This window comes from Aptenodytes forsteri, unplaced genomic scaffold, assembly GCF_000699145.1.
Source record: "Aptenodytes forsteri isolate BGI_AS27 unplaced genomic scaffold, ASM69914v1 Scaffold145, whole genome shotgun sequence".
Taxonomy (NCBI): domain Eukaryota; kingdom Metazoa; phylum Chordata; class Aves; order Sphenisciformes; family Spheniscidae; genus Aptenodytes; species Aptenodytes forsteri.
In genome coordinates, this window is record NW_008795122.1 from 4,749,856 (window position 1) to 4,773,622 (window position 23,767).

A 23,767-nucleotide genomic window follows, 5' to 3' on the forward strand; every position below is an offset into this window, starting at 1 on the left:
CCCGCCTCCAAAGCGCCCCTCGCCCCCCGCCGCCAGCTACTCGCAGCCCGCCGAGAGCTACCCGCCTGCTGAGAACTACTCGCAGCCCGAGAGCTACGCGCAGCCCGAGAGTTACCCACCGCCCGCTGATAGCTACCCGCCTGCCGAGAACTACCCGCTGCCCAAGAGCTGCCCGCCCGCCAAGAGCTACCTGCCGCCGGACAGCTACGCGCCACCCGCCGCCTGGTACTCGCAGGCCTACGGAGAGGGACCGCAGGGCCCACATGCTGGTGAGGGGCGCGGGGGAGGTCGTCTCTCGGGCCCATGGACTCCTTCCCATCCCTCACCGGCGGGGACCCTGGGGCTGTCCCTAACCCTTGGGCGACGGTGGACTCACCCTCCCTCCAGGCATGTGCCCCGCTGTCGGTGCTGGTCGTGCAGCCTTGGCTCGTCTCTCTCCCAGGCCCTTCCCCGCCACAGTGGGCCCACCGAGGTAGCAGGGGGTGTGTTTTACTAGCTGCATGTATAACGGGGTCTTTTTTTTTCCTTTTGAAGGTGGAAATGGCAATTTCTCACAGAAATGGCAAGGCGAGCAAGCGCCTGGGTTTAGTAAACATTTTCCAGAAGAAAATAACAAGCCAAAGGTATGGACTGGAGTCCCCAGCACGAGAAAGACATGGACTTGTTGAAGCAGGTCCAGAGGAGGGGCACAAAAATGGTCAGAGGAATGGAACACCTCTTCTATGAAGAAAGGCTGAGAGAGTTGGGGTTGTTCAGCCTGGAGAAGAGAAGGCTTCAGGGAGACCTTATTGCAGCCTATCAGTACTTAAAGGGGACTCATAAAAAAGATGGCGGCAAACTTTTTTCGCAGCAAACTTTTTAGCAGGGCCTGCTGCGACAGGACAAGGGGGAATGGCTTTAAACTAAAGGGGGGTAGATTTAGACTAGATATAAGGAAGAAATTTTTTATGCTGAGGGTGGTGAAACACTGGCACAGGTTGCCCAGAGAGGTGGTGGATGCCCCATCCCTGGAAACCTTCAAGGTCAGGTTGGACGGGGCTCTGAGCAACCTGATCTAGTTGAAGATGTCCCTGCCCATGGCAGGGGGGTTGGACTAGGTGACCTTTAGAGGTCCCTTCCAACCCAAACTATTCTATGATTCTGTGTCAGTGACAGTCGTGTGGAACCTGCCCCATGGTACTACAGAGACCCCGTACTCGTCTAATGTGCCTGCCCTTACAAGAGATGTAGTGCAAACGTATGACAATCAGTCTGCAAATCTTGAGCCCGTTGAAAGAAAGATACAGTTCAACCAAATTCTAACGCAGATTTACCTTAGAAAAGCCCTTACCGTGGTGATGCCCGAGTGCCTGAATTACATTAGCACTCTGTTATGTTATCGGGGCCAGACAGCCAGATCGCCCTGATGTGTGTAGTGGGAGAAGGAAGGATCTCTGCTGCCCTCTGAGCTCTTACATGTCACGTGAGAACAGGCATGGTCTGACCTGATAGGGAGGATACTCAGGGCTGTAGCCTAGCTCTCCTCCCAGCCCTCGATAAACCTGTGCCAGCCTGGTATGTTTGCAGAAGTGATAATTGATGGAAAGGTGGTAGGGGAGAGAGCTGAGTGCAGGGCGCTTTTTTTGGAAGATGAGTGATTTGAACTTCGCTTTCATGTTATGTTAGCTTATCTTTGAAAGATGTTTTACTTGATGGCTTTATTAACAAAAATATTCATGAAAGTGTTTCACACCTACTTAAAAACAGGAATACCTTGTAATCTTGTAACTGCAATCTTGAGATGATTTCTTCTTTTTTTTGCAGACCAAAAAGAAAAAAGAGCCAGTTTTCTCTCATTACTGTGATACCTGTGACCGTGGCTATAAAAACCAGGAGAAGTATGATGAACATATTTCACAGCATAAACAGGTTGATGAGTTTGGCTTGTTTTATTTATACTTTAATTTTTAACTTTGTGCATGGTAAGTAGTTAGCTATAGTCACTCTTTGAATGGAAGACTTAGCAAAGAGATTCCAGAGCGACAAAAAGTGTCAGTAGGGGATTTTTTCCAAATGCTGCGTGTAGGGGAGCTCTCAGTTGTATTTTTGGTTTTATTGCTGAAGTCATTTTAATGTCTTGTGAAGTTCTGCTAAGTCACCCCAGTGGTAGGAATTAATTCATTGACATCAGTGTAGCATGTAACATTTTTCGTGTGACAAGGCTTTATGTAGAAAACATATTTTAAAAATCCACTCCTTTATTGCAAAGAAATATCAAAATTTGAAATTGGAGAGTCTTGCAAATCTTTCTCTTAGGTTAACTTCACGTTATCTCCAATTATCAGGTACGTTGGCTTCACTGGTTATTCTAAAATCAGATGAAATTTAGAAGTACGCTCTCCCTTCTTGCTGTTTTTACAATCAGGTTTGTTTTGAAACTGAGTAGCTCAAAAGTTCTGTATAACTAACTGCACAGGCATCTTACGCTGAGTTTGTTTGAAGTGTACTCGAATGCTTGTTTATAATTTGTTTGTGTAACTTGGTGTGTCTTAAGTTCACCCCCTTATCTTGCAGTGCACGGAAGAAGGTTGCAATTTCAGCGCGCATGAGAAGATAGTTCAGATACACTGGAAGAATGTAGGTATCCCCCTGGGCCCAAAATATGAGTCTATGCGACCTTTACTGTAGCCCCTTTTCTCATTCTTCAGAGGCTTGCTTTCATTCTTGTGGAAGGAAAATGTATCACCTCTGAGTAGAATCTGTTGTAAGACAATGTTGTGGATGAAAATATGTTGAATACTATGGTGGTTTTTTTTAACGGACTCATTTTGTAATCGCTGTGTGCAGTCTCACCACTTTTGGAGATGAAAACAGTGTGATACTACTATAGTTGGCAGAATGATGCTTTTTTTTTTATTGTGGGTTTTTTCCTTCCCCTTGTAAACACCTATGAAATACTTCTTCCTTAGGCACATGCACCTGGTGCTAAAAGAATAAAATTAGATAGTCCAGAAGAGATCGCTAGATGGAGAGAAGAAAGAAAAAAGTGAGTAAGACTTGTGACCTATGAATTTGTTTTACTGTATTTTCCCTGTGTGATCATTAGATGACAGCTGAAAGGCAGTAGCAGCACGTGCTTGCTGCTGCTGTTCCTTGGACTCTGCAAAACTCCTGCAGTAGTGGTCTGTGTCAGAATGCCCGAGCCAGGAGGGTGCGAGCTGCAGAGACTATAATCATTTGGATGATTATAATAGAAGGCAAGATACCAACTGAGAAGGAGGTAGCTTTCCCAGATGTTTGATTTGGTACCCCAGGTTAGGTGAATGACTCATTCCTTTTAGCCCGATTGCTGAGACATTTTAGGTCAGAAATGTGTGTGTGTGTGTTTGCGTGGTGGTTTTTTAATAGCTAAGAAATCTGGAGCTCTTGTACTGACTATAATTGTAATACATCCCGCTGTGTGCAAATTTCCAGAGCTTAAGTTGTCGTAGTAGACCCCAACAGGGAGTTCTGCTAATTTTTAAGAACTTTCTGCATTGCTTGACACTTTTCTACTGAAAGAGAACAGAATCCATGAATGATGCTGTCTCAAGTAGTCTAACTTGCGTTGTACCGAAGGTATGAGGTATTCTCATGTAAGCAGTATTTATCATTCTGTGATGTGAAGTGGTACAACTTCTTTCCCTTTACTAGGATTGAAGTGTTTAAAAATTCACACTGGACTTCTATAGACCTTATCCCACTGATGTTTGGGGTTCCCCCCCCCCGCCCCAAGTTGAACAGATTAAAATCTGCTCTTTTCTAGCAGGTGAAAGATGCTGTAGGCTTTCCTCACTTATGTTCCAGACTTGGAATATAGTCTTGTGAGGGATCAGTACACGGGTTTTGTTTCCGTGAGCAAGAGTCCTATATGCAGAGTGGGAAGTGATACAAATTTAATTTCAAGATCACTGGTGATGAGCTTGGGCAGTGTACTAGTCGCCTATTTTTTAAAAATGAAAATAAACCCGGTTGTCTGATGCAGTCTTACTGATGGATCCAGCTTGCATTTATGTCAGAAAGCAATGTTAATGCATTCTTATTTTTAACCTGACTTCCCTTAAGTTTTTACACAATGGCTTTGTAAAAAAGGAAAATGAGTGGAATGTATGGTAGGAGACTTTTTTTATTGCCTCCCATCACTTTTTGCTGTGTTGAGAAGCAAAATTTCTCCCCATGTAATGGGAAGGAGCAAATCCCTGCAAGTTTAACATTCGTTTGGGCGTGGTTTCAGCTTTTTCTTCCCTTTGCGGTTCTGAAATGTGCAGTCTTTCACTATGTCAGCTCATCGTAGCAGTCAACTGTTGCACCTGCTGTTCATTTTTTTACAAATGAAGATAATCTGTAGGTCCTGGTGTGTGGTGGTTGGTTTTTTTTTAAACAGCTTTTTTGTGTGTGTGTGTTTTTTTTTTTAACCAAAAATTTATTTTTGTCCTGTGTTTAAAATGCCATAGTTAACCAGACAAAAATTGCTTGTGATCTATGCAGGTACAAGTTTGGTGTTAGATTAGTTTTGGTTCCAAGGTTTCATTTTATTCAAAAGGTACTTGAGGGTTTGGTTTTTCACTTGCTTTCACTTTACATATTGCTGTCTTCCCCCTCTCCCCCTCAGTAGTGATACTCACCAAGTCTGTATTGCTTACAATACAAAGTGTTTGAACAGAGTTAGCAAAAACCAAAATGTCCTTAGATTTGTCTGTCTTGTGGCCCACGCTTGAAAGATACCAATACTTGTGTGCAGAGCCTTTGCTATTCATTTGCAACTTTGCATACACTTCTGTTTTAAGAGGTGTTTGGGAGAGTTCCTGTGTAGTGGCTGATGCTAAGGTTTAAGTTTTGAAATGATGTTTAAGGTACGTATGTTAGTACATGCTCTACTGTATACTAGAACATTAGGGAAGCAGGAATTGAATGTAGAATCGTGTTTAGATACTGTTTGCTTGGGGAGTGGGTGCTGCAAGCCAAAGCAACCTTTATCTACAGTTAATTGTAAGGATGATACTCTGCCTGAGATCGTTTTTGTTGAGTTTCTAGAGAAGCTCATGGCACATACTGTTGTTTTTTTACAGATGAATATAATTTGGCTGTGGTACAACATTGCTGAAAGCCTTTACTGTGGCACAGTAAAATAAATGGAAATACAGCCTTGTAGTCAGGACCACCAACCAAAAAAGGCAATGAGATTAGGACCTTCTAAGCCAAGGCCACTAGATGGAGTACTGCTGTAGCTTATTTTGGTACTTCAGTCCTTGCGTGGGCATCTTGTTTAGCTACAATGGATGGGTGTAGAATTGACTACCTGGGTGGCTTTTCTTACTCTTTGTACAACAAGGAAGCTGTACTAACAGCCTTCTTTTTTTAATTAAAAAAAAAAAAAGGGGGGAAAAAGAGAGAAACCCAGCTGAAACTTTTGTGAAGCGTTAATTGGGTCTCCAGCAAAGCATCAGTTTAGTACTGAAGGTCTGTTGTTGACTCACAGTAAACATTGCATTGTACAGAAAAAAAAGGACACCAGAGGGAGTCTGAGCTATTAGGCAGTTGTGGTTTATGGTGACAGGAAAAAGCCTTTTTCTTTCTAGAAGCTCCAGTCAGAGTTAAGAATGAATCTTTTTAGGTCATTAGTAGTTTGTTTCTAATTAGGTTGCAATGATTTAACGCATGTGTTTCCATGCTGCATCCCTAACATTCCTGTCTTGCTTGTTCTTTCAGCTGTTACAAATAATTACTTACAGAGTTGAGATTTTTCTTTTTAATTAGCTGCTGTGTTGCTCAGTTGTGTATCCTGCTAAAATCTGTTAGAAAGAGCCTGCGTTTAAAGTGCAGCCTTATTCACATAGAGGGAAGAGAAGGGGGAGTATCTCTGGATGAAGTATGCTGGGTCAGAATGCTGTTTTCCTGTCTCACATTCTGTACAATGCCCTGTTCATCGCTGCAGCCTTCGTGTCTTTGCTTACCTAAAAGGCTCTCTAATGGTTTGTGGCCCACTGAACCTGCTGAGCCAGGCAATCTGAAGTTAAGCGGACGACGACAGACATGAAGTTCAGCAGGATCTCAGGGTTTCCCTGTGTTTTGCAGACAGATGGTTGTGAACTCTGACATCAGCTTTGGTGATTACAATTACTTTTCTTGTTTTGATTTGTCCTGTCTCTTCAAAGTGTTGAGAAATATGCTGTTTTCAGCATATTTTTTTCTTAAACACAAGTTTAAAGGGAATTATCTACAGTGCATTTCCTTAATGTGTCAGATTAAGATATTGCTGTCTTCCCTTCTTTCCAAGTGAGATCTATGTCCTGCTAGCCCATATGTTTCTAACCAACTCTTCTTGAGCAAAGGTTATTAGAAAGAATGTGGCAAGGCTGCTCTGGTGTTAAAGTGAATTGTTAAACTTTTGCCTAGGTCCTAATATAACATTGGAGGATTTTCTTGATCTTGTGTGTTGCTTGTAAATTCTCACCCTCCTCCCCCTCTTTCTTTAATCTGTTGGGGTTTTTTGGTTCAGTTAGGGATTGACTGCTGTATTTCCTTGAAATACATCTCATAGGCTGAGCACGTGCTTAATGAATGAAGGCCAGTACTGTCAGCCACACCACTCTTAATTAATTTGTGGTTCTCTAGTTGAATAATGATAATCCTACAGTAGCTTGGAATCCTCCCTGGTGTTGCATTTGTAGTAGTTAAGTATGTAATAAGGAAAATAATTTCTTAGCACCTGGTAAAAGTAGAGAAGATGAAGCAAAGTAGAAGGAATGTATTGGTAGATCAAGGTAAGCATAGATACAATAAAGTTTACTCTGAACTGCAGGGATGGATTAGCGATAAAACTGCCTCAGCTAACATATGATAAAATCACACTAGAGATGCAATGCTTGATAAAATGCCTGGGAGTCTTAAACCAAGATTTTTATCAGCTCTCTGTTGGGCCATCTTTGTTCCACTTGGGTTATCCATGACCCCTTTGCTGTTGGTGGTGCATATGCAATCAAGACCAGCTCAAGAAATTATTGAGGCAATTTGATCACAGTGCTGTTTCTATAAAGATGATAAACTTGCATAGTTCTGGACTCAGAAATTCATTGTGTAAACTGCTATAGAAACAGGTGTCTCTTCTGTTAGACATTGGTAAAGCTCTGTTTTTCCACTGCTAGCTAAGAGCTAGTTTACTCTGATGTTTATGTGAGCAAAACAGAGTATGCTGGCCTATAAAACATGTATGACTTGGCTAGTGCACTCATTTATTGAAAAAAACCACCTACTCACTAAGGCACACATTAGTGATTATGCTCAATGTCGCCATTCCCTGTCTCTGGAAACTTAGGGTATCTTTTACCTGCATGTCACTTTGTTGGTGTATATGTAATATACTTAACCTGAAAACCAGTTTTCTGGTGTTATCGTGACAATTTGTGCTGAAAAACTTCCAGTTTGGATTACAGAAGTGTCTTTGCTTGGAGACTGCAGCTGCTATGAAACGGGGCTGCCTTCTCGGGCACTGCTGGTTCCTTCGTGAAATCTACTGTGCCAGACCATCACGTCCTGGTTTAACTCCCTCTTTTACAAGAAATTTCTTAGGTTTGTAAAGCCTTTGTGGTGACCAATGAAGCTGTCTGTAGTCAAGGTCTGACAGGTTGTTTACCGGACCTGGGTGCTGAGCTACTTCTGCTTCAGTGGTGTTTGTAGGTAACATTTTAAGAACCTTGTTTTATTGGGGGAGGAAGGCATGACTTCTGAGAAGGATTCAAACCCAAGTCAGCTCATTGGATTTTAACACATGGCCTTTTATGTGGAAAGATTCGGTATAGGCTCTTCCTTCTGCATCGTCGCACCTCTGTTCAGGAGCAGTCTTCCTAAATTTAACCTTCCTGAATAAGAATTCCCTGTATCAAAAAAAAAAAAAAAAAAAATTCCTCTCTTCTTGATTTTTGACCTCTCTTGAGTACTTTGTGGCTGTCCTTAGATAGTGGAGTTTGCAAAGTCTGCCATAAAGTTGTACCTCAAGACCATAATGTTTCCATTGTAGGCATCTGCCTCCACTTAGGGTCCAGCTGAATTTTGCTGCCTCTGTGGGTAGATCTAGCTGATGTTAGGAGGTGCACAGACCTATTTGTGCTGGGGCTGTGGTACCTCGTGAGTTGTGGAGTTGCACTGAGGCTGGTACGTCAGGGTGGGTGGGTAACTTAGGTCCACACTTCTTTGGTCCACTTGCTCCTTGCAGGGAGAACTGGGGTTGACTTGGCCCGGTCCCACCAGGACCCACTGGTGGGCTTAGCTCAGCCTCGTCGTCGCGCAGCAGAGCATCTGGGGAGGCATGAACCCAGTCTACCTCGTACTGAGGCTGGTGACCTGCAGACTTGAATGTCTAGAGCTTGCTGCCCACCCAGTCCTTGGGTGGAAGAATAAACTAGCAGATGCTCATCTGCTCATTGTGAATGAAATGAAACACTCTGTGCATGTGTGCTGTCAAAATAGGTACATTTTCTGCACAAGATAAAGGCAGTGAGTAAAATGCTATTTAACATTTGAGGAGAGCTGGAGAAAGTAAACACAGCCACTACAGGTGCCTTCAGATGTGCTTTTGCAGGCATACTCGGACTTATGACTTGAGCTCTCTTTAGCTGTTAGTTACTGCCTGTGTCAACTGGAAGGGTGGTTTAGGAGAAATCTGTCTGTCTTGGCACTGAATCGAACCAAAAGCATTCATGGAGTCCATTACGGTGGCTCGGTGGAGGGAGTGGTAACTCATAGGAATGAAAGTGGGAGGCAGCCACATCTCAGATCATGTTGTGAGAGCGTGTCTGAATACGTCCTTAATCAGCATAACTACAGGAGCACTTTGAAGGCTCCTTTGCTCCAGGATTAAGGGTCTTCCCTTATGTCTTCTAAAAGAAAAAAAATTGCTAAGACAAGCTTGGGGCTCTTTTGAGCATAACTATTTATTTTATAGCCCTCTCCCCTCCTGTGAGTCTTACTCATGAGAAGGAAAGCACCTTATCCTAAAACTGTGGAGAGGTGCCAAGCGCAGGGGTCTTTGTCAGTGTGAAGCTCTTGAGATTAAATAATTCATTGCATGCTTGCTGTGTGCTGGGAGTGTTATAACATGGATGAACAAATGTAGCTAATGGGGAAGAGTGGAGATAAAATGTCACATCCCTATGCTCGCTTGAGCTGTATGGCAGATTTCTGGGAGAAATCCAATGAAAATAGATGTTGACAGCTCGTGTTCAAATCCTCTTAAAGGAGGCAAGTTCTGTAATGTGTTAGGTGTCTCTCGTAGGAAATGCTTCTCATCTTTTTCCCTTGGTATGTGGTTGAAGCTGTCTTGCATCAGTGTGATGCTTAACACTCATGTTGTAAAACGGGGAAGATGCATGTGATAAGATTAAATATTTAAAGAAAGATACGTGTCCTTTTTGATACTATATATAGTGAGTAGCTGTTCTAAGTTTCTTGTTACTCCATTTTAATAGACTTATCAAATATTTATACTTTGTGTTTCTGTCCAGAAGCTGGTGGGGGTGTGCATGTGTTTCCCATTTACCACCTTTATCTCAAAGCACTGGGATTTAGCTAACTAATGTTTACAGAGCAACTGACATAGCCATTTTCAGGCTTTGACAGTAATTTGCAGCAGGCCTTGCATGTTAGAACCAGCGTGGCATTCGTCCGCAGGGAGGGATGGGGAGGGAGGAAGAGAATGGAAGAGAGGGATGGTTTGGGAGATGGTTGCAACAGTAGATTTGTTTTGATCTGCATGACTTAGCAATTTTTCTCAGAAGGTGGAAGAAAAAAGGGTCAGTAATTTTGGTGAAGTAGAGGTCAGTGTGCAAGCACAATACTGAATATTGCTCGAGAAGAAACTTGTGTGCTTTTCCTTAACTATCACATTAAATGAATCTCGTGCACCCAGAAGCTTTTCTTTTTTTTTTTTTTTGATATTACAGGAACTCAGCAGTTGGTTTGCTAAAGGCATGTTGTACCTTTTAAGATCCTTCAAATACTCCAACTGAAGCACCATAAAAATAAAATTGCAGGACTAAACCATGCTGTTATGTGTAGGGACAGGCAGAGGGTCCATAAGCATGACTGAACTGTTTGTAGCTTGTTTGATGGTTTGGTAAATCTAATCATGCCAATTTGGTAGATTTCTTTTTTTTTTTATCTGAGTATGTAAGCATAAATGTACTCAGGTTTCTTGCCTTTTTAAGAAGGAAACAATCTGTTAAACTTCCATGAAATGTTTTAAAAATCTATTACATTTTTAAAAAATCTGTTACATTTATAGAGGATGCTGATGCTGGTTTGGTGAAGGGTGGATTGACAAAGTACAGTGAATCATTTAAGAGTCAGTGAATTTTTTTTTTTCTTCTAGAAATTTTCCTACGTTGGCAAACATTGAAAGGAAGAAGGCGATGCAGATGCAGAAGGAAGAAAGGGGAGAAGTGCTGACTACCCAACAGTTTGGGTAAGTGTTTTGAGACAACCTTGTTACTTTTCGCCTAATGAGTTCAGAAGTACGCTCTCTTACTGTGGTCTCCCAGCACTTACTGCCTCTACTGTACACACGATCTAGCTGCCCTTTAACAGAGGACAGGCCATTTGACAAACTGCAGATGTAATGTTCCTTTGTTTACAGTGCTTCGTAGTCCACTTCAGTTAAATTAAACAATAATTGTATTAGAAATCTGATGTTCGTGCTGAATTCTGCGCTCTGGCTTGTGTGAGAAAACCACATTCTGGTGGTCTTCCATTAGATCAGCGTAACCTTGGTCTCTGAAAAAGAAATAATGGGGACAGAAGTCACGCAACATAATGAATCCACATAGTCTAATCCTTTAATGCCTGAAAATGGCCAAGAGAGATTTTGAGTGGATTTGGCTTCTTACTCTCCTTTCAGATAATAAATCAATAATCAAGTGAAGAGGGGAGGAAGATTTAACTTTATTTTCATAGCTTAAGTAGTGCTACTTCTTTATTCTACCCTCCATCATATTTATCTATCTGCTACCTTTGTTCTGGGCCTAATACTTAACCCTGTTGGATTTTTAGCTGTTCTCTCCCTTATATGGTGAATTACTTTCCAGTATGATCTTTGTTCTTTTCTCCTCCCCGCAGTGTCAGTGTTATGTGGAACCAGCTAACTTCATTAGCTCTACTTTAGGGCCTGTGGGAAGACTTTTAAAAAATGTTATAATGATCCATGCCCACAGAATATCACTTGTTTAAATGAAAACGACTGAGCTGGAAGGCAGGAGCAGACCCACTTCTAAGGGGCTCTTGCTAAATCCCACTTGCTGCTGCATGGAAGTGAAGCTGAAGCATGTCTCCTGCTTTTTTTTTTTTGTTTTGTTTGTTTTTTAATAGGGAATGACACCAAACAAAATAAAACTTGCACCATGGTAAAGTGGTTGAACTAGTGCAGAATAGGGTTCAACAGAATAGGGTTCATGCCAGGCTAGTGTGATTTGGTAAATGGTTATAGTGCACATTACCTTGGTGCAGCATGTGCTTCAGAAGACCCAACACTGACCCACCCCCTCCAGCCAGTTGCCTTTTGTGACTTTGAAAGGAAGCATTGATAAAAGGCTAAAGCAGAAACTTCCTTTGAAAGATGTAAAGTTGCAGAAGTGCTTTGGACCCAAAGAACCAAACCTGGGCATTGAGACTAAAGCCGCAAACGTATGGAATTATGTTTGGAGGCTCTTATGAGCAAAGATGAGTTTTGCTTGTCACAATAACAAACTGCTTGGTGTCTACAGGCTTGTTTGGTAACTGTTGTGGCTGTGAGCTGTGTGCATTGTGTAGTCTTAAATGTCCATCAGCAATTCCATACTTATCTATTACATGTGTTAGTAACTTTATATCTGGAAAATTGTTTGGGAAAAACAAAGCCCTCAAAACTACAGGTTGTTTGCTGTTTGCTTTCACTTAGTGACCTTTAACTCTTGTTGATTTTAGAAATCTGTTCTTTTTTCCCCCTCCCCTCCCTGAACTGCTAGCACTATAGACTTGATGAACTGTCCAAAAAGCTGTCGTTTCTGCTTTGTGTATCAACAGTAAAGATTCTGGAATTGGTGCTTATCTGGCAAATTTACTGATGCATGAGGCAAAAATAGAATACAGCTTGTTCTCTGCAAGCTGTACTATTAAAGCAAATAGCTAAGTAAGATTTAGAAGGGATTAGATACTTAACACTTCTACAGTGCTTTCCATTTGTGGTTCTCTGAAGTGCTTTACAACTGCTAATTCTCAGCATCCCCACGTGTGAGATTAGAGATGCAGAAGGACCACTTTGGCAGTCTGTGTGGTGTCTTGCAACAGCTGATTAATAGCGCATGGCTCTTTATCCCCTCTGAACGGGAAGTGAAGAGTACATCTTTCATGAGGGGAAGGCAGAAGGCAGATGCCAGGCTGACGTTTGTTGGGATGTGTTTGTGACCTTGGGGTTTCTTTCTGGGTGTTTGAGGCCCCAGGGAAATCAGAATGCTGTTTTTAACCCTTGGTCAAGGACGACACCTCTAATTGAGCCTACATTTGCTCAGTATCTTCTAGGTTATACAACAACATTCTGAATTTAGAGCCTGGTTGTACAAATTCAGAAATCCAGTTCTCTGTCTAGATGGAGTTGAATTACGGGAGCTAATATTAGCCTCCTTTTATGGATGAGAGACTGATGCGCAGGAAGGTGATGGCTTGCCTCTTGTGCCACAGAAGCGCTATGGTGGATGACGCTATCAGGGCTGAGCAGTCAGTGTTGTTAGACACTTGTGAAATGACTGGAGAATGAAATGAAGTATGTTTTGTTGTGATATAAAGCCATTTTGAATGCTATGGCAGGCCCTGTTCTCTCAAGAAGGACTTAATTAGGCTGGAAAGGTATGGAAGAGACGAATGTTGGTAATGGGAACATTTTTGTACAAGCAAAGAAGTGGGTGGCTTGGAAGGGCTGTATGATGGAGGTCTAGAAAGACTGCATAGGTGGGAAGAGGTGAACAGAATGCAGCTATACGCTGTTTCTTGTAACTCAAGAAGGATGTGGGTACCAAATGACTATTTTAGACATCAGAATAAAGACAAACCAAAATTAAGTCCTTCTTCACAGAATATTAACACCTTGCTGCAAGATCTCAGGGATGCCAGACATTTCACACAGCATCCCACAGCATGAGACTCAAAACCATCAGTGTCTTGGGAGCATCTCTAGTCAGAGAGGGTCTCTAAGTGGTACACTGCTGAAAAGTAGGCAAGCAGAAAGGTGACCATTTGCTCTGCTTTTATGCTCTTTTTTCTTTCCTCTTGCATGTTCCACTGGCTGCTTATCAGTGACAAGGTACCAGGTTAGAAATATACCTCTGAGACTCTGCTTGCAGATGCATGACTCTAGACCCAGGGAGAAGTTTCAGGAAGAAGCTTTTGCCCAAGTATGGTATTATACAGTTGACTAGGGCCTCGTTCGAGATGGTAGATCTTGTATGTCTTTTGTGGTTGTAATGTGCTGATGATTAGTTGCAGCCTTGTTTTGCTGAATTAAGTTTCTGTTGCTTGAAAATAAGTATTTTCAGGAAGCTTATGTTGTCACTTCTATATTTGCTTTTCTGTCTGGGTCACACCTATTCTTATATCTGTGGACTTTGATGAGAGTTTGTTAAGCTCTCCGGGTACCTTCCTATAAACATGTTTTGTGTTTATAGGGTAACCTGGAAGATTAGTGGAACCAGCATGCTGTGCTCTTTCCATAATTTAGGACTTGTTTTAGGTTTTTTAAAACCCATTGTCCTGATAGAACTTTCTTTTCCTTTTCCATCCAAGTGAAAAAGATGAATGTCATGTTAGCTGGAGGCAGGAGTGGGCAGTTGTTATTGCAATTGATGGTGTCAGATGGCTGAATGGATTTAGTGTAGCAAGATCCCACTCTGAGCCGTAACTGGAAAAAGGAGACTTCAGCAGTGGAAGTATGCTTATAGCAGATGATTCCCTCTTAATTCCACGTTCCCCCTGTTTTTGGATGACTTCATTGATTAAGTGAAGGGAGTATTTGTTGGCTTTGTAATGTGAAATGAAAACACTATATCCTCACACTGTAGATGATCAAGAAACTTGCTTAGCCCTCGTACCCTTTGCCTTGTCAAAAGATAAAACTCATGAACTTCAAACTCTTCATTTGGGTTCCAGCTTTGTCACATTGCCCTGCCAATGAGATGAGCTGTGACTACCTGTCTGGTCTGTCACCACGTGTTAGCTGAGCTGGAGTAAGTCCTGGCAGCAGGCTGTGTTGCTGAACCTTAAATGTGGGCCTGAGCCGTTTGGTTACGTCAGTTGATTTTATTCTCATAGCTTGTCATGTGTATGAGCTTTGTGTTTCTATTCTCCAGCAAAATGAAGGGGATGTGGAAACCTCCAGAAAATGAAGAGAGGTTTGGGCAGCAAGGAAGACAGAGGAGAAGACAAAGGCGCCCGTTCTGGAAGAAATTTAGGAAAAATAGTGGTGATTATAACGTACATAGAACTCAAAATGAAGCCAATGGACCAGGAAACAGCATGTGTGAAAAGGAACATGAAAAACAGCGTGCTTTGGCTCAGCCACACGTGAAGGACATGGACCCTCTTGGTCTTCTGGCAAACAGTGATGCTGGTAAGATGAAGGAACTTGGAGAATTTTTATTTTACGTACTGCTGAAAAGATTACTGAACTTTTGTGTAACTAACAACTTCTGGGGAGAGCTGGGAATTTAGAAAAGCATGTAAACTCTGTCCTTGATTGAAAGAGGGCTAACTGGGCACATTTAAAATGGGATAACTCTCTCTTAGTAGAAGATTGATGCATTGATGCAAGGCTTTACAGTATGCTTGCAGAAGAATGCTGGGGAGCCTGTTGTCATACTTATCTTCTCATTGTTACTAACAAAAAAAAAGCCCAGGATTGCTGTATTGTGGCTACGATAGGGCCAACAGGGTCAGAAGCTTGAAGGTAGTCCAACATCCCTGTGCCTAAAACTTGCACTTAGAACTTCCTTTTAAATGGAAATTTCTGTAGAGAGAGATCCTGATTGAGGACATGGTCTTCTAAGAAAATTTCCAGTGTGATTACTGTGAAATGTGGGTTAGCGGTTTATCTAAAGGAAATGGGGTAAATCTTGCATTTCAGGGAGCTTCTGCCCTAGTAGGCTTGGCCTGTTATCGGGGAAACTATCTCAGTAGTCTAGAAGTCTTTGAGATACATGTGTGTGTCTGACTGAATTCATGTCCACGTGTGCTGGTAGGAGGAGCTAAAACTATAGACTTGGCTGAGATACGGTTTGGAAAGATGCTGAAATACGAAGTCATTGAAGAGGAAGAAAAATCTGATTTGGAAAGGCTGACACAAGAATGTTTAAGATACTACCAGCATTAAGCACTTTTACATAAGTTTGCTTGCAAGCCAAGTTGATCGTATTATAAACACACAGGGAAAATCTAGCAGACTACTTCTAAGTCTTTCTGATTTTTCTGTGAGAATTAGGAAGCATTAAATTTTGTTCTGTATCAGCAAAAAGTGCTTAATCTGAAGAGGAGAAGATGTTGGGAGACAGGATGTAGGAGTGTCTTGGATTTGAAAAATATCCATGCTGGATACTTATTTGTCTTAGCTTTGTATGTTTTAAAATACCTTATGTGCTTTAAACCAATATTTAGCTAACAAACTGGAGAGGGTTTCTGGGCTCTTAATGGAGCACGTGAATTCTATCTTTGTTTTAACCAGTACTTTACCATAATAATCTTATTTTATCTGTGATTTCCTGATTAGGAATGCTTTTTTTTGTCCAAAACACTTGGCTAGGAAAGGCAGCAAAGGGAAAGTGGTTCGAGCCATAGGGAAGTGATGCTGTAGTAACTTTAGGAAGGAGAAGAAAAGGAATAGCATCTGAGTTGTTTTAAGTTTAGATGCTGAAACTTTTGCTTGTTAGTCAGAGTTTTGGAAGTGCTGCCAAAAAGTCTGTGTGCAATATTACATGTTCTGCCATAAATACTGTACAATAGCCTAAGGGACATGCATCAACTTAGGTTGCTAAACCAATGTGTAAAATAAGAAAATCTTTATAAAGCCAGAAGAATGAAGTACTTCGGCAATCAAATTATTTTGTAAAGACTATTAAATATCCTGTTGTGGTTTTGAAATAACAGTATTTAGAATGTAAAAACAAATGGATTTCCTTGTACAAGTTAAGTGAATTACTGAAAATGTCAGCATTTTTCTTTTAATTCTAGGTTTTGCTATATTATCTAATTTACTCTTTATATTCTCCATATGTGTGTGTTTTCTGAAGTATTGCTGCTTAGTTTTTTTCGTGAGCATGTCTTGTTTCTACATCCTAGCAGCAATATAAACTCTGATGCAGTACTCTTAGAATATGGCATGCAAGCTGACTTATACTTTAGCTATTTTTAGCAACAAGGCTAGAATGCATCCCCTGGAAAGATGTCTGATGCTGACTTTTTCCTCTTGAAAACATTATCTTCAATTAATGAGAACAAGAACTCAGCATCCCTATGCAACTTGTTTATTCCACTAATCTCTGCATGTTGGGAAACTTTAAGTATGCTTAAATATAACTGTGTTTCCCCACAGCATCTGTGTTTTACTTAATGATAAAAAGTCTAATTATACCAAAGTATAGCTAGTAACTTCTGTTACAATAGGTTGAAAAGGACTGTGGTACTTGCTTATTACACATTATTAAAGCCAGTTGCAGTTTTTTATGCTATTGAGAAATACAGTCCTAACAAATAATAACACACACAATATAACTAAGTAGAATTTAAAAAAAAAAATCATACAACTGAAGTCCATGATTTTGCTGTATAGGTACATTTTGTTGGAGTATTTAAAACTTGCTAGCAGCAGCAGCCCTTTCTCTAGAGGGAATGTATTTTTTGCATAATGCATTCACTTAAGTTCTGTTTAGTGGCTAGTTCCTTCAAAGCTAAGAAATTGAATGGGAGATGAGAAAACAGAATTTTCCTCTTGATTTATAACCAGAAACCAGGTAAGATGATGAGCCTGTCAGGTGTAAAATTTTGAGGGATCTACTGACCAGAAACAGTGAGTTGTATTCCATACTGCTTCCTCCAAACATGTTACTCTCAAAGAGAAAATGTATTCCAGTAAATGTGTTTTCCTAATTTGCTAAAAAGCATATTAAAAGTAATTCTTTAAAATTTAAAGAAAATAAAAATGCCTCCAACCCCAGTATGCACTCAACGTTTTGGATGAGATGAAAAAAATCAGCAATGAATCAAAATAACTTGGAATAAATGCTGTTTTTATAATTGCTTAAATATATGCAGATGCTCTGTATTCTCCATTAGAAAAATGCACCGCATTTAGCATGAGCTTCCAATGTAATTGCAAATTGGCATGATTATTAAACCAGTGAGGATCAACCTTTCTCAAAAAGAGCTCAAAGTAAAAAGAGGCAGGTCGGTAGTTTAGATAAATATCTGCATATTTATCTAAAAGTTGTTTTACCAAATGGCACGAGCTCAAATGAATCAAATTGCTAACTGTTAATTAGAAGAGAGTAGAGAAACATTTGTGATTTCAAAATAAGATCTCAAGAGTGTTTATTTCAGTAAAATCTTCTTAAGAAGTGTGGGGCAGGCTTAGACAGGGGATGGGAGAGGGCACAACTCTTTTTCTTTGTGAAAATAAGATTGCAACCAGTCTTTTTCTAGAAGACTCAACAGGCTACGAGTTTCTCAATGTTTCTAGTAGTGTTGTGTGTGTGTGTGTGCGTATAATGTGTGTGTGTGTGTATATATATATGAAATTTGTATGCAGGTGTATTACTGAAAAGCATTTCCTAGTTTTCCTGCTAACTCTAGCACTGTTCACCTGAGAGTCTTTCCAAGATTTTAATGCATATAGATCCTTTGTTTCAAACTAAAGCCATCACAATTCTGCATGTTTATTTTTAGGAGTCTTTTTCTGGTAGGGCTCTGTTTTCCTAGTATCCTCAATTTCAGCATTTTTGGTCCGCTTGCCTCCTGTCTTCCTGGTATTCTCTTTTGGGGCAGTTTGAGACTAATACCTCACTTACTCATGCATGTCCATAATGCTCTGTGGGGATTTAAGTATCAAATGGTCTGAAGTACTGCTGAAAACTAGTCGTCTGCTTTGTAGCCTTGGTTCTCAATGTCCCTTATGAACTTCTTTTGCTATCCAAAAAATTATTTGCTCTTAAATTCTCACTTTGAAGGAGCCTAATTCTCCTTCCCCCCCGCCCCCAACTGGCTTTTGAATCGTTCTTCCCCGCCTCCGCAGGACTAAATCCAGCAAGACTTCAAAACATATTATGAAATCCTTTCTCTCTTTACCTACACTTGATAATAAAACCTATAATTACGTTTGGTATGTGAAGAAAAAACCAGAAAGCCCAAGCTCTTGTTCAGGAAACTTTTTTTTTGCTTTTGTAGCTTTGCTGGCAGGACTGTAAACCAGTGGTGAGATGACTTTGCCACCGAATGTTTGTAGAGGGTAGGCAAGTGTGGGGTTTTTTTTTATCAGTCTACGGTGTTGAGCAATGGTGCTCGACATCAGTCTTGCATAGTGGTGAGATGGGGGTTTAGCAGCAAGGCTGGCTGTTGGCACGCAGGAGTATTGGGAAAAATCCCTCTTGACTTTTTTCTCCCTGCAGAATCCGACAAGGACGAAGCAGCAGCCGAAGATGGGAGGCTGGGATTGACTGTTGTTCCCAAGCAGGTCACCTCCGCCCTGAGTTCGTTGTCGGCCAACTACGGCAGCGCGTCCGACAGCGAGCCTGAAGGTGTGTAGGAGTGTGTCCTCTGCCCTTCTCCTCTCCCCTTCTCCCCTACATCAGTGCGCTGGTGTGGACTGCAAGTAATGATAAGATCTGATCACAAATGACCCTTCTTTGGGAAGGGTGGGGGGCTTCACCTCTTCTGTATTTGATCCTTTGCCATCTCCATCCAATTGTCCATGTCCCATTTATTTATAAATGCAGCATTTATGAGTGCAGTAGCCCAGTGGTAGCTCTTTACAGCTGCATCCCCAAAAACTGCAGATTATCAGTGCCAGACAGAACCTACATAGTACTTACAATTTCTTGAGAAAAAACTTTTAACAGAAATCAAAGGTGTTGCAGAAGAAAATACAACAGGTAAGCTGTGGCTTATATTTAGCAAAGATGTTAATGTAATGCCGCTTCAGTGGCTGTATCTCCAAAACACTTGGCTATGGAAATGCCTTTTGATTTCTGGCCTGTCTACCAGTGCTGTAATTCAGAGCTGTCTTGTACCTGTTGATTTTTAGGCTTACACAAGTAAAGAGAGAATCTTGTAAAATGTTATGCACAGGGATGTTTTTGCGGTCTGTGTACAGATCCTTTCCAGTTTGCTTTCAGTGACAGTGCATGCTAGTACTGGTGTAAGCCATGCGTAAGGACAGGCTGGGAGGAATAAAAGGATATGCCGTTATTCTGCTCCTCTTGTTTCCCCATTCCTCCCTCCTCCCAGTTTTGAGCACTAACCGGGGTTACTGGGTGAGCCATTACTTGTTCCCAGTATGGTGATAGCTCCCAGTCTCGGAGAAGCACCCGGGCAGAACACAGCATTTGTGCAGACAGCCAGTGCACGGGGATGGCCTTGTCCACTTGGCCTGTGCCACATCTAATGCCTTTCCCCCCCGCCCCACCCCCCTAGCCCATATGTTAGAGAGCCTCAAACAGAGTTTCCTGAAAGATTGAGTGTTCCCCCCCTCCCCCCCCTTTGCTTGCCTTTTGGGTTGAAGGGACGGCATAAAATGTCTTTGGTTAGGGTGTGTGTCATTGAATTTCCCAAGCCTTTTTTCCCCAACTAGGGGGAAAAAAAAGCAGCCTGTCTTTAGTCTCACTTCAAATTATGTTTGAATAGTGCCAGAAAAAAACTGTTATGCTCACCCTGTGAACTAATTTCCATGTCCTTAAGGGGTTTTTCCGTAGAAGGCTTCTGGGTGTTGCAGTAAGACTTGAACTCTGTACTTGGATTTTGTGCTTCTCTGAGTGTATGCATCAGTGTATGGTAGAGAACTGCTGCTGCTCCTTGTTTTTGCAGATAGTCACTATGCCTTACTCGCCCTAGACAGCCTACCCAAAGTTACAGAGAGCATCTAGCAGGCAGGGAGTTGAACTTGGGCATCTTCTGCCCTAACTATCATGATTTTCTCAGCAGCCAAATTTGCAGCAAGTTATATTGTGAAACGGAAGCAATGTATTTTCTAAGTGATAACAAGGCAGCGGTTTGAAAATCTCGTTCAACTCTTACTACTTCTATTTTTCTTTTTGTATTGCAGAATTTAAATATTTTGTTTTCCTTTCTGTGAATGTTTAGAGATTATTGTTTGTATTTTAAAAGAAAACCCAAACCAAACAAAACCCTCCCTTCCTCCAAGTAAACTTTGAACATCTTCACATGAGGTTATGTGAGCAAGAATAGTACTAATGAACTGCCAGTGCATGGGGATATAAGCATGTTAAAGAGGCTTTTAAGTTTGAGATGAAAGTGTGTTCTTTTTCTTTAAGAAATCCCTGTCAAGACTGCAACAAAAGCTGAGAAAAACCAGGTTGTGCTCAGAAATACGCCTCAAACTACTTATGTTCCTTGGAGTCGAAACCCGAATCAAAAACGTCCGGAATATGCAGGCACGACGTTAAGAAGCTCGAATTCAAATGCACGTTCCCCCAGAGGGCCTGATAACTGGGGCAAGAAAACATTACCTCTCCTTCCGAAGCGCCGTCCAACTCTGCTGGAAATGGTAACAGTCTTAGTGTTAAAATAATGCCTCCTGTACAAGAGTAGCACTATTTGTGAGCGGTTCTCCTCTTCCCTGTGGGAAGTTAGAGCAGTCTGTTAGCAAAGGTCCTGTCTTAAAATAGCAAAGTGAGCGTTTCACTCGGAGAAAGTGTAGATGCTTGAATAGACAAATAGAAATACCCTGGTGTGCATTCAGGTAATGACTGACTTTGAGCAAGAGATGACAACTTAATCATGTGCCTAAAATGAGCTGCACAAAGGACAAAACTTCTGTTCCTCCCTCTCCCCTCCCTGTGGTAGTATCCAGTAGGTTTTGTTTGTGTGTGATCCCATCAGCCTTATTCTGATCTTCCTCCCTTTACTCCCGGCTTTGCTATTCAGCTGCCTTCCCCTGATCAAGGAGCACACAGTCTGTTCAGATGTAGTCAATGAGATCTTGTTGATAAGGGTGTTGGTGACTTAAACTGTAGAGTGGTGTCGAGCTGCAACCTGCACATGCATGGGTTTCTTCTCTGTAGGCATGTGTAGGCCAGTCTGAGGAAGTGACAGCCCTGGTACCTTGAAGAGCAGGTTGGTGCCTCAGAAGGGTAAAAAGAGGTTTGTAGGGGTGAGTCCAAGGTGTTATGATTCTGTTCTCAGTAACAGTGCAAAGCATCCTGTTTGGAAGCTTGGTGGCTTTCTTTAGTATAAACAAAACTTTGAAGCTTTTATTGCATTTAGTAATGAAAAGCAGTATCAGATAGGTAGGCTACCCTTGTGATTCTGTAAATAGCCAGCATAAAGCTCCCCCATCAAAGGAAAGCTTGCTGTGGGCAGAGCACAGGAGAAAGCAGGGTGCCACTGACATAAGAGCTTGAAACAGCACAGGATGTTTAGGCAAGAGGTACCTGATAAGCCACATCCCAAGCTGCAGATGTGGGAGAAATCCCTTGATAGTCCTTTTAGCACATACTACTGTTGCTGCCAAGAATTAAAACTCCTAGTGACGGAAAAGGAAGTGTTTGCCCTTTGTGTAGCTCCCTAAGCATGCAGTTGTCTTTATCTCTTGCTCTTCAAAGTTGTTGGTGATCAAAGCAGTGAGGACTCTGGAAAAAAAAGTCATATGAAGTCCCACATGCTGAGAGAAGCTGGCAGAACATTGGAAGCCTGAATTGTAGCTTGCCAGTATAGTCCATTTTGAAAATTGCATTTTGGTGGGGTTTTTTGCCTTTTAATGTTGCTCAAAACTGTTGTAAAAGGATGTGTACTGTGGCTGTGAATCAGAGGAGTGCCTGAGATTTGCAGGTAGGCTTCCGCTGTCAGAAATGGTCAGTGTATAAAAACCTTGAGGAAGCACAGTTGAAATTTTAGTGAGTCGCTGCTGAGAATTTATCCAAAAAGTAAGGAAGTGGGATTGCTAAGAAAAGGATGTTGTATCAGTGAAATGATGCTTTAAAAAAAATAGAAGGGGAGGTAGGAGAATAGCTGCGGTTGTCTATTGGCACTCATTCGGCAGTGAGCTTGGGCACTACTAAAACGTGTTTATTGTAGCCATGCAAACAGTAATGTGCGTTTAGCCATTCTGTATGCTGACAAAATAAAAAGCCTGTGTAGCATCACTCCACTGATACCCATCCCTGCATTAAAAAATGTAATACAAAGATACAGCCTTTGATAGAGTGATGGTGCATCCCATCTGTGCCTTTATTTGTCCATTTGGGAATTCAGCAGTTTCTCCCAGTCTGGCAAAGAGAACATCACTATGCTGTCTCTTCTCTGCCCTAATGTGCATCTCTTAGTTCAGATGGGAGGTTTCTGAAGGCCCATTTCAGGTGTTGGCTGCTTGTAACACCTCTTAGTAATTAGTCTAAATGGAAATATGCACACTTTAAGGTGGCTGGTTAAACCACTGCTGAAACTTAGAAAAACAACAACAGAAAAGCTTCTCTGCAACATTACAAGCTGAATTTAGCTAGGATGTGTAATACAGGTCTCCTACAAATGATCAGGTAGTTACAGATTTAGCCATTTTAAACTTGTTTGTTCAGAGTACTAGTTCGGCCGACACTTGCAATGACAAAAGGTCCTTCAGCCTTTTTTTTTTTTTTTTTCTAATACCAAAATGAACTTTGAGGTTAAAGGAGATAAGGGAGGCCTCTAGCACTTTGATTAAGCTATTAGACTTAGGTGAATTATAGCCCAGACCAGTTACTGCTGTTTAAATCCATAGTCTGGTACCTGATGAAACATGCCCTTCCCTTGTATTTATAAGTATCTTTTACTCACAGGGGTTTTCTAATGAAAAATGCATGGGATATTAAATTACAGATACAGTATAACCTGGAAAGTGTAAAAGATGCTAATAGACTTGCTATCCTGATGTACTGGAATGCGGGGCCTGGAATGCATTGTTTCAGGTGTTAATTATAGTCCGTGATATGAGAACATCGTCATCTGGGTCTACAGTCAGATAATTGTGGGGGAAATTCCTGGTATTTAGGTATATTCCATGACATTCGCTACCACCTAAGCAAACTGAGACTGACAGCTTAATCCAAAAGATACCATGAGATTTGTCACTTGTTCTATCTGCCTTAGTGCATTAATGGCTCTAAATGAGCGGTGCTTAAACATGCGCGCTTTGGGCATGTGTGTATTTTTCATCCATTTCAGTGGTACAGTCATGTGCCGGTACCATAGTGAATCGTGGCCATTATGAGCCTCTGACATTGAAAAAGTGGTGTTTGATCACTAACGTGTGCTGCTTTGGTAGCTTGCTGCTGCCCAAGAGGGCAGCTCCCTCCCTGCCACCTCCTCTCCGGATGCCTGGTCCCACCTCTTCTTCTCTGCTGTGCTGGGCCTTTTGCTCACCCTGTTCAGTTTTTGACACCCTCCTCCCTGCCCCCCCCCAAAAAAAAAACCCAAATAAAAAAAACCCACCCCAGAACACCCCACTACTTGCTGCTAACTGTCAGGTTTGTTTTCTCCT

General features: G+C 41.6%; 1 protein-coding gene across 1 annotated transcript in view; it reads left to right on the top strand.

Moving 5' to 3' along the window:
* NUFIP1 (NUFIP1, FMR1 interacting protein 1) overlaps positions 1 to 23,767 on the top strand; it is a 28,520-nt gene that overhangs the window by 3,419 nt on the left and 1,334 nt on the right. Inside the window, exons 2-10 of the mRNA XM_009277180.2 lie at positions 14 to 269; positions 535 to 623; positions 1,804 to 1,908; positions 2,554 to 2,616; positions 2,949 to 3,025; positions 10,385 to 10,477; positions 14,385 to 14,644; positions 18,687 to 18,815; positions 20,568 to 20,800. Of these exons, the coding sequence (XP_009275455.1) occupies positions 14 to 269; positions 535 to 623; positions 1,804 to 1,908; positions 2,554 to 2,616; positions 2,949 to 3,025; positions 10,385 to 10,477; positions 14,385 to 14,644; positions 18,687 to 18,815; positions 20,568 to 20,800 (1,305 nt within the window). The remainder of the gene's footprint in view (positions 1 to 13; positions 270 to 534; positions 624 to 1,803; positions 1,909 to 2,553; positions 2,617 to 2,948; positions 3,026 to 10,384; positions 10,478 to 14,384; positions 14,645 to 18,686; positions 18,816 to 20,567; positions 20,801 to 23,767) is intronic.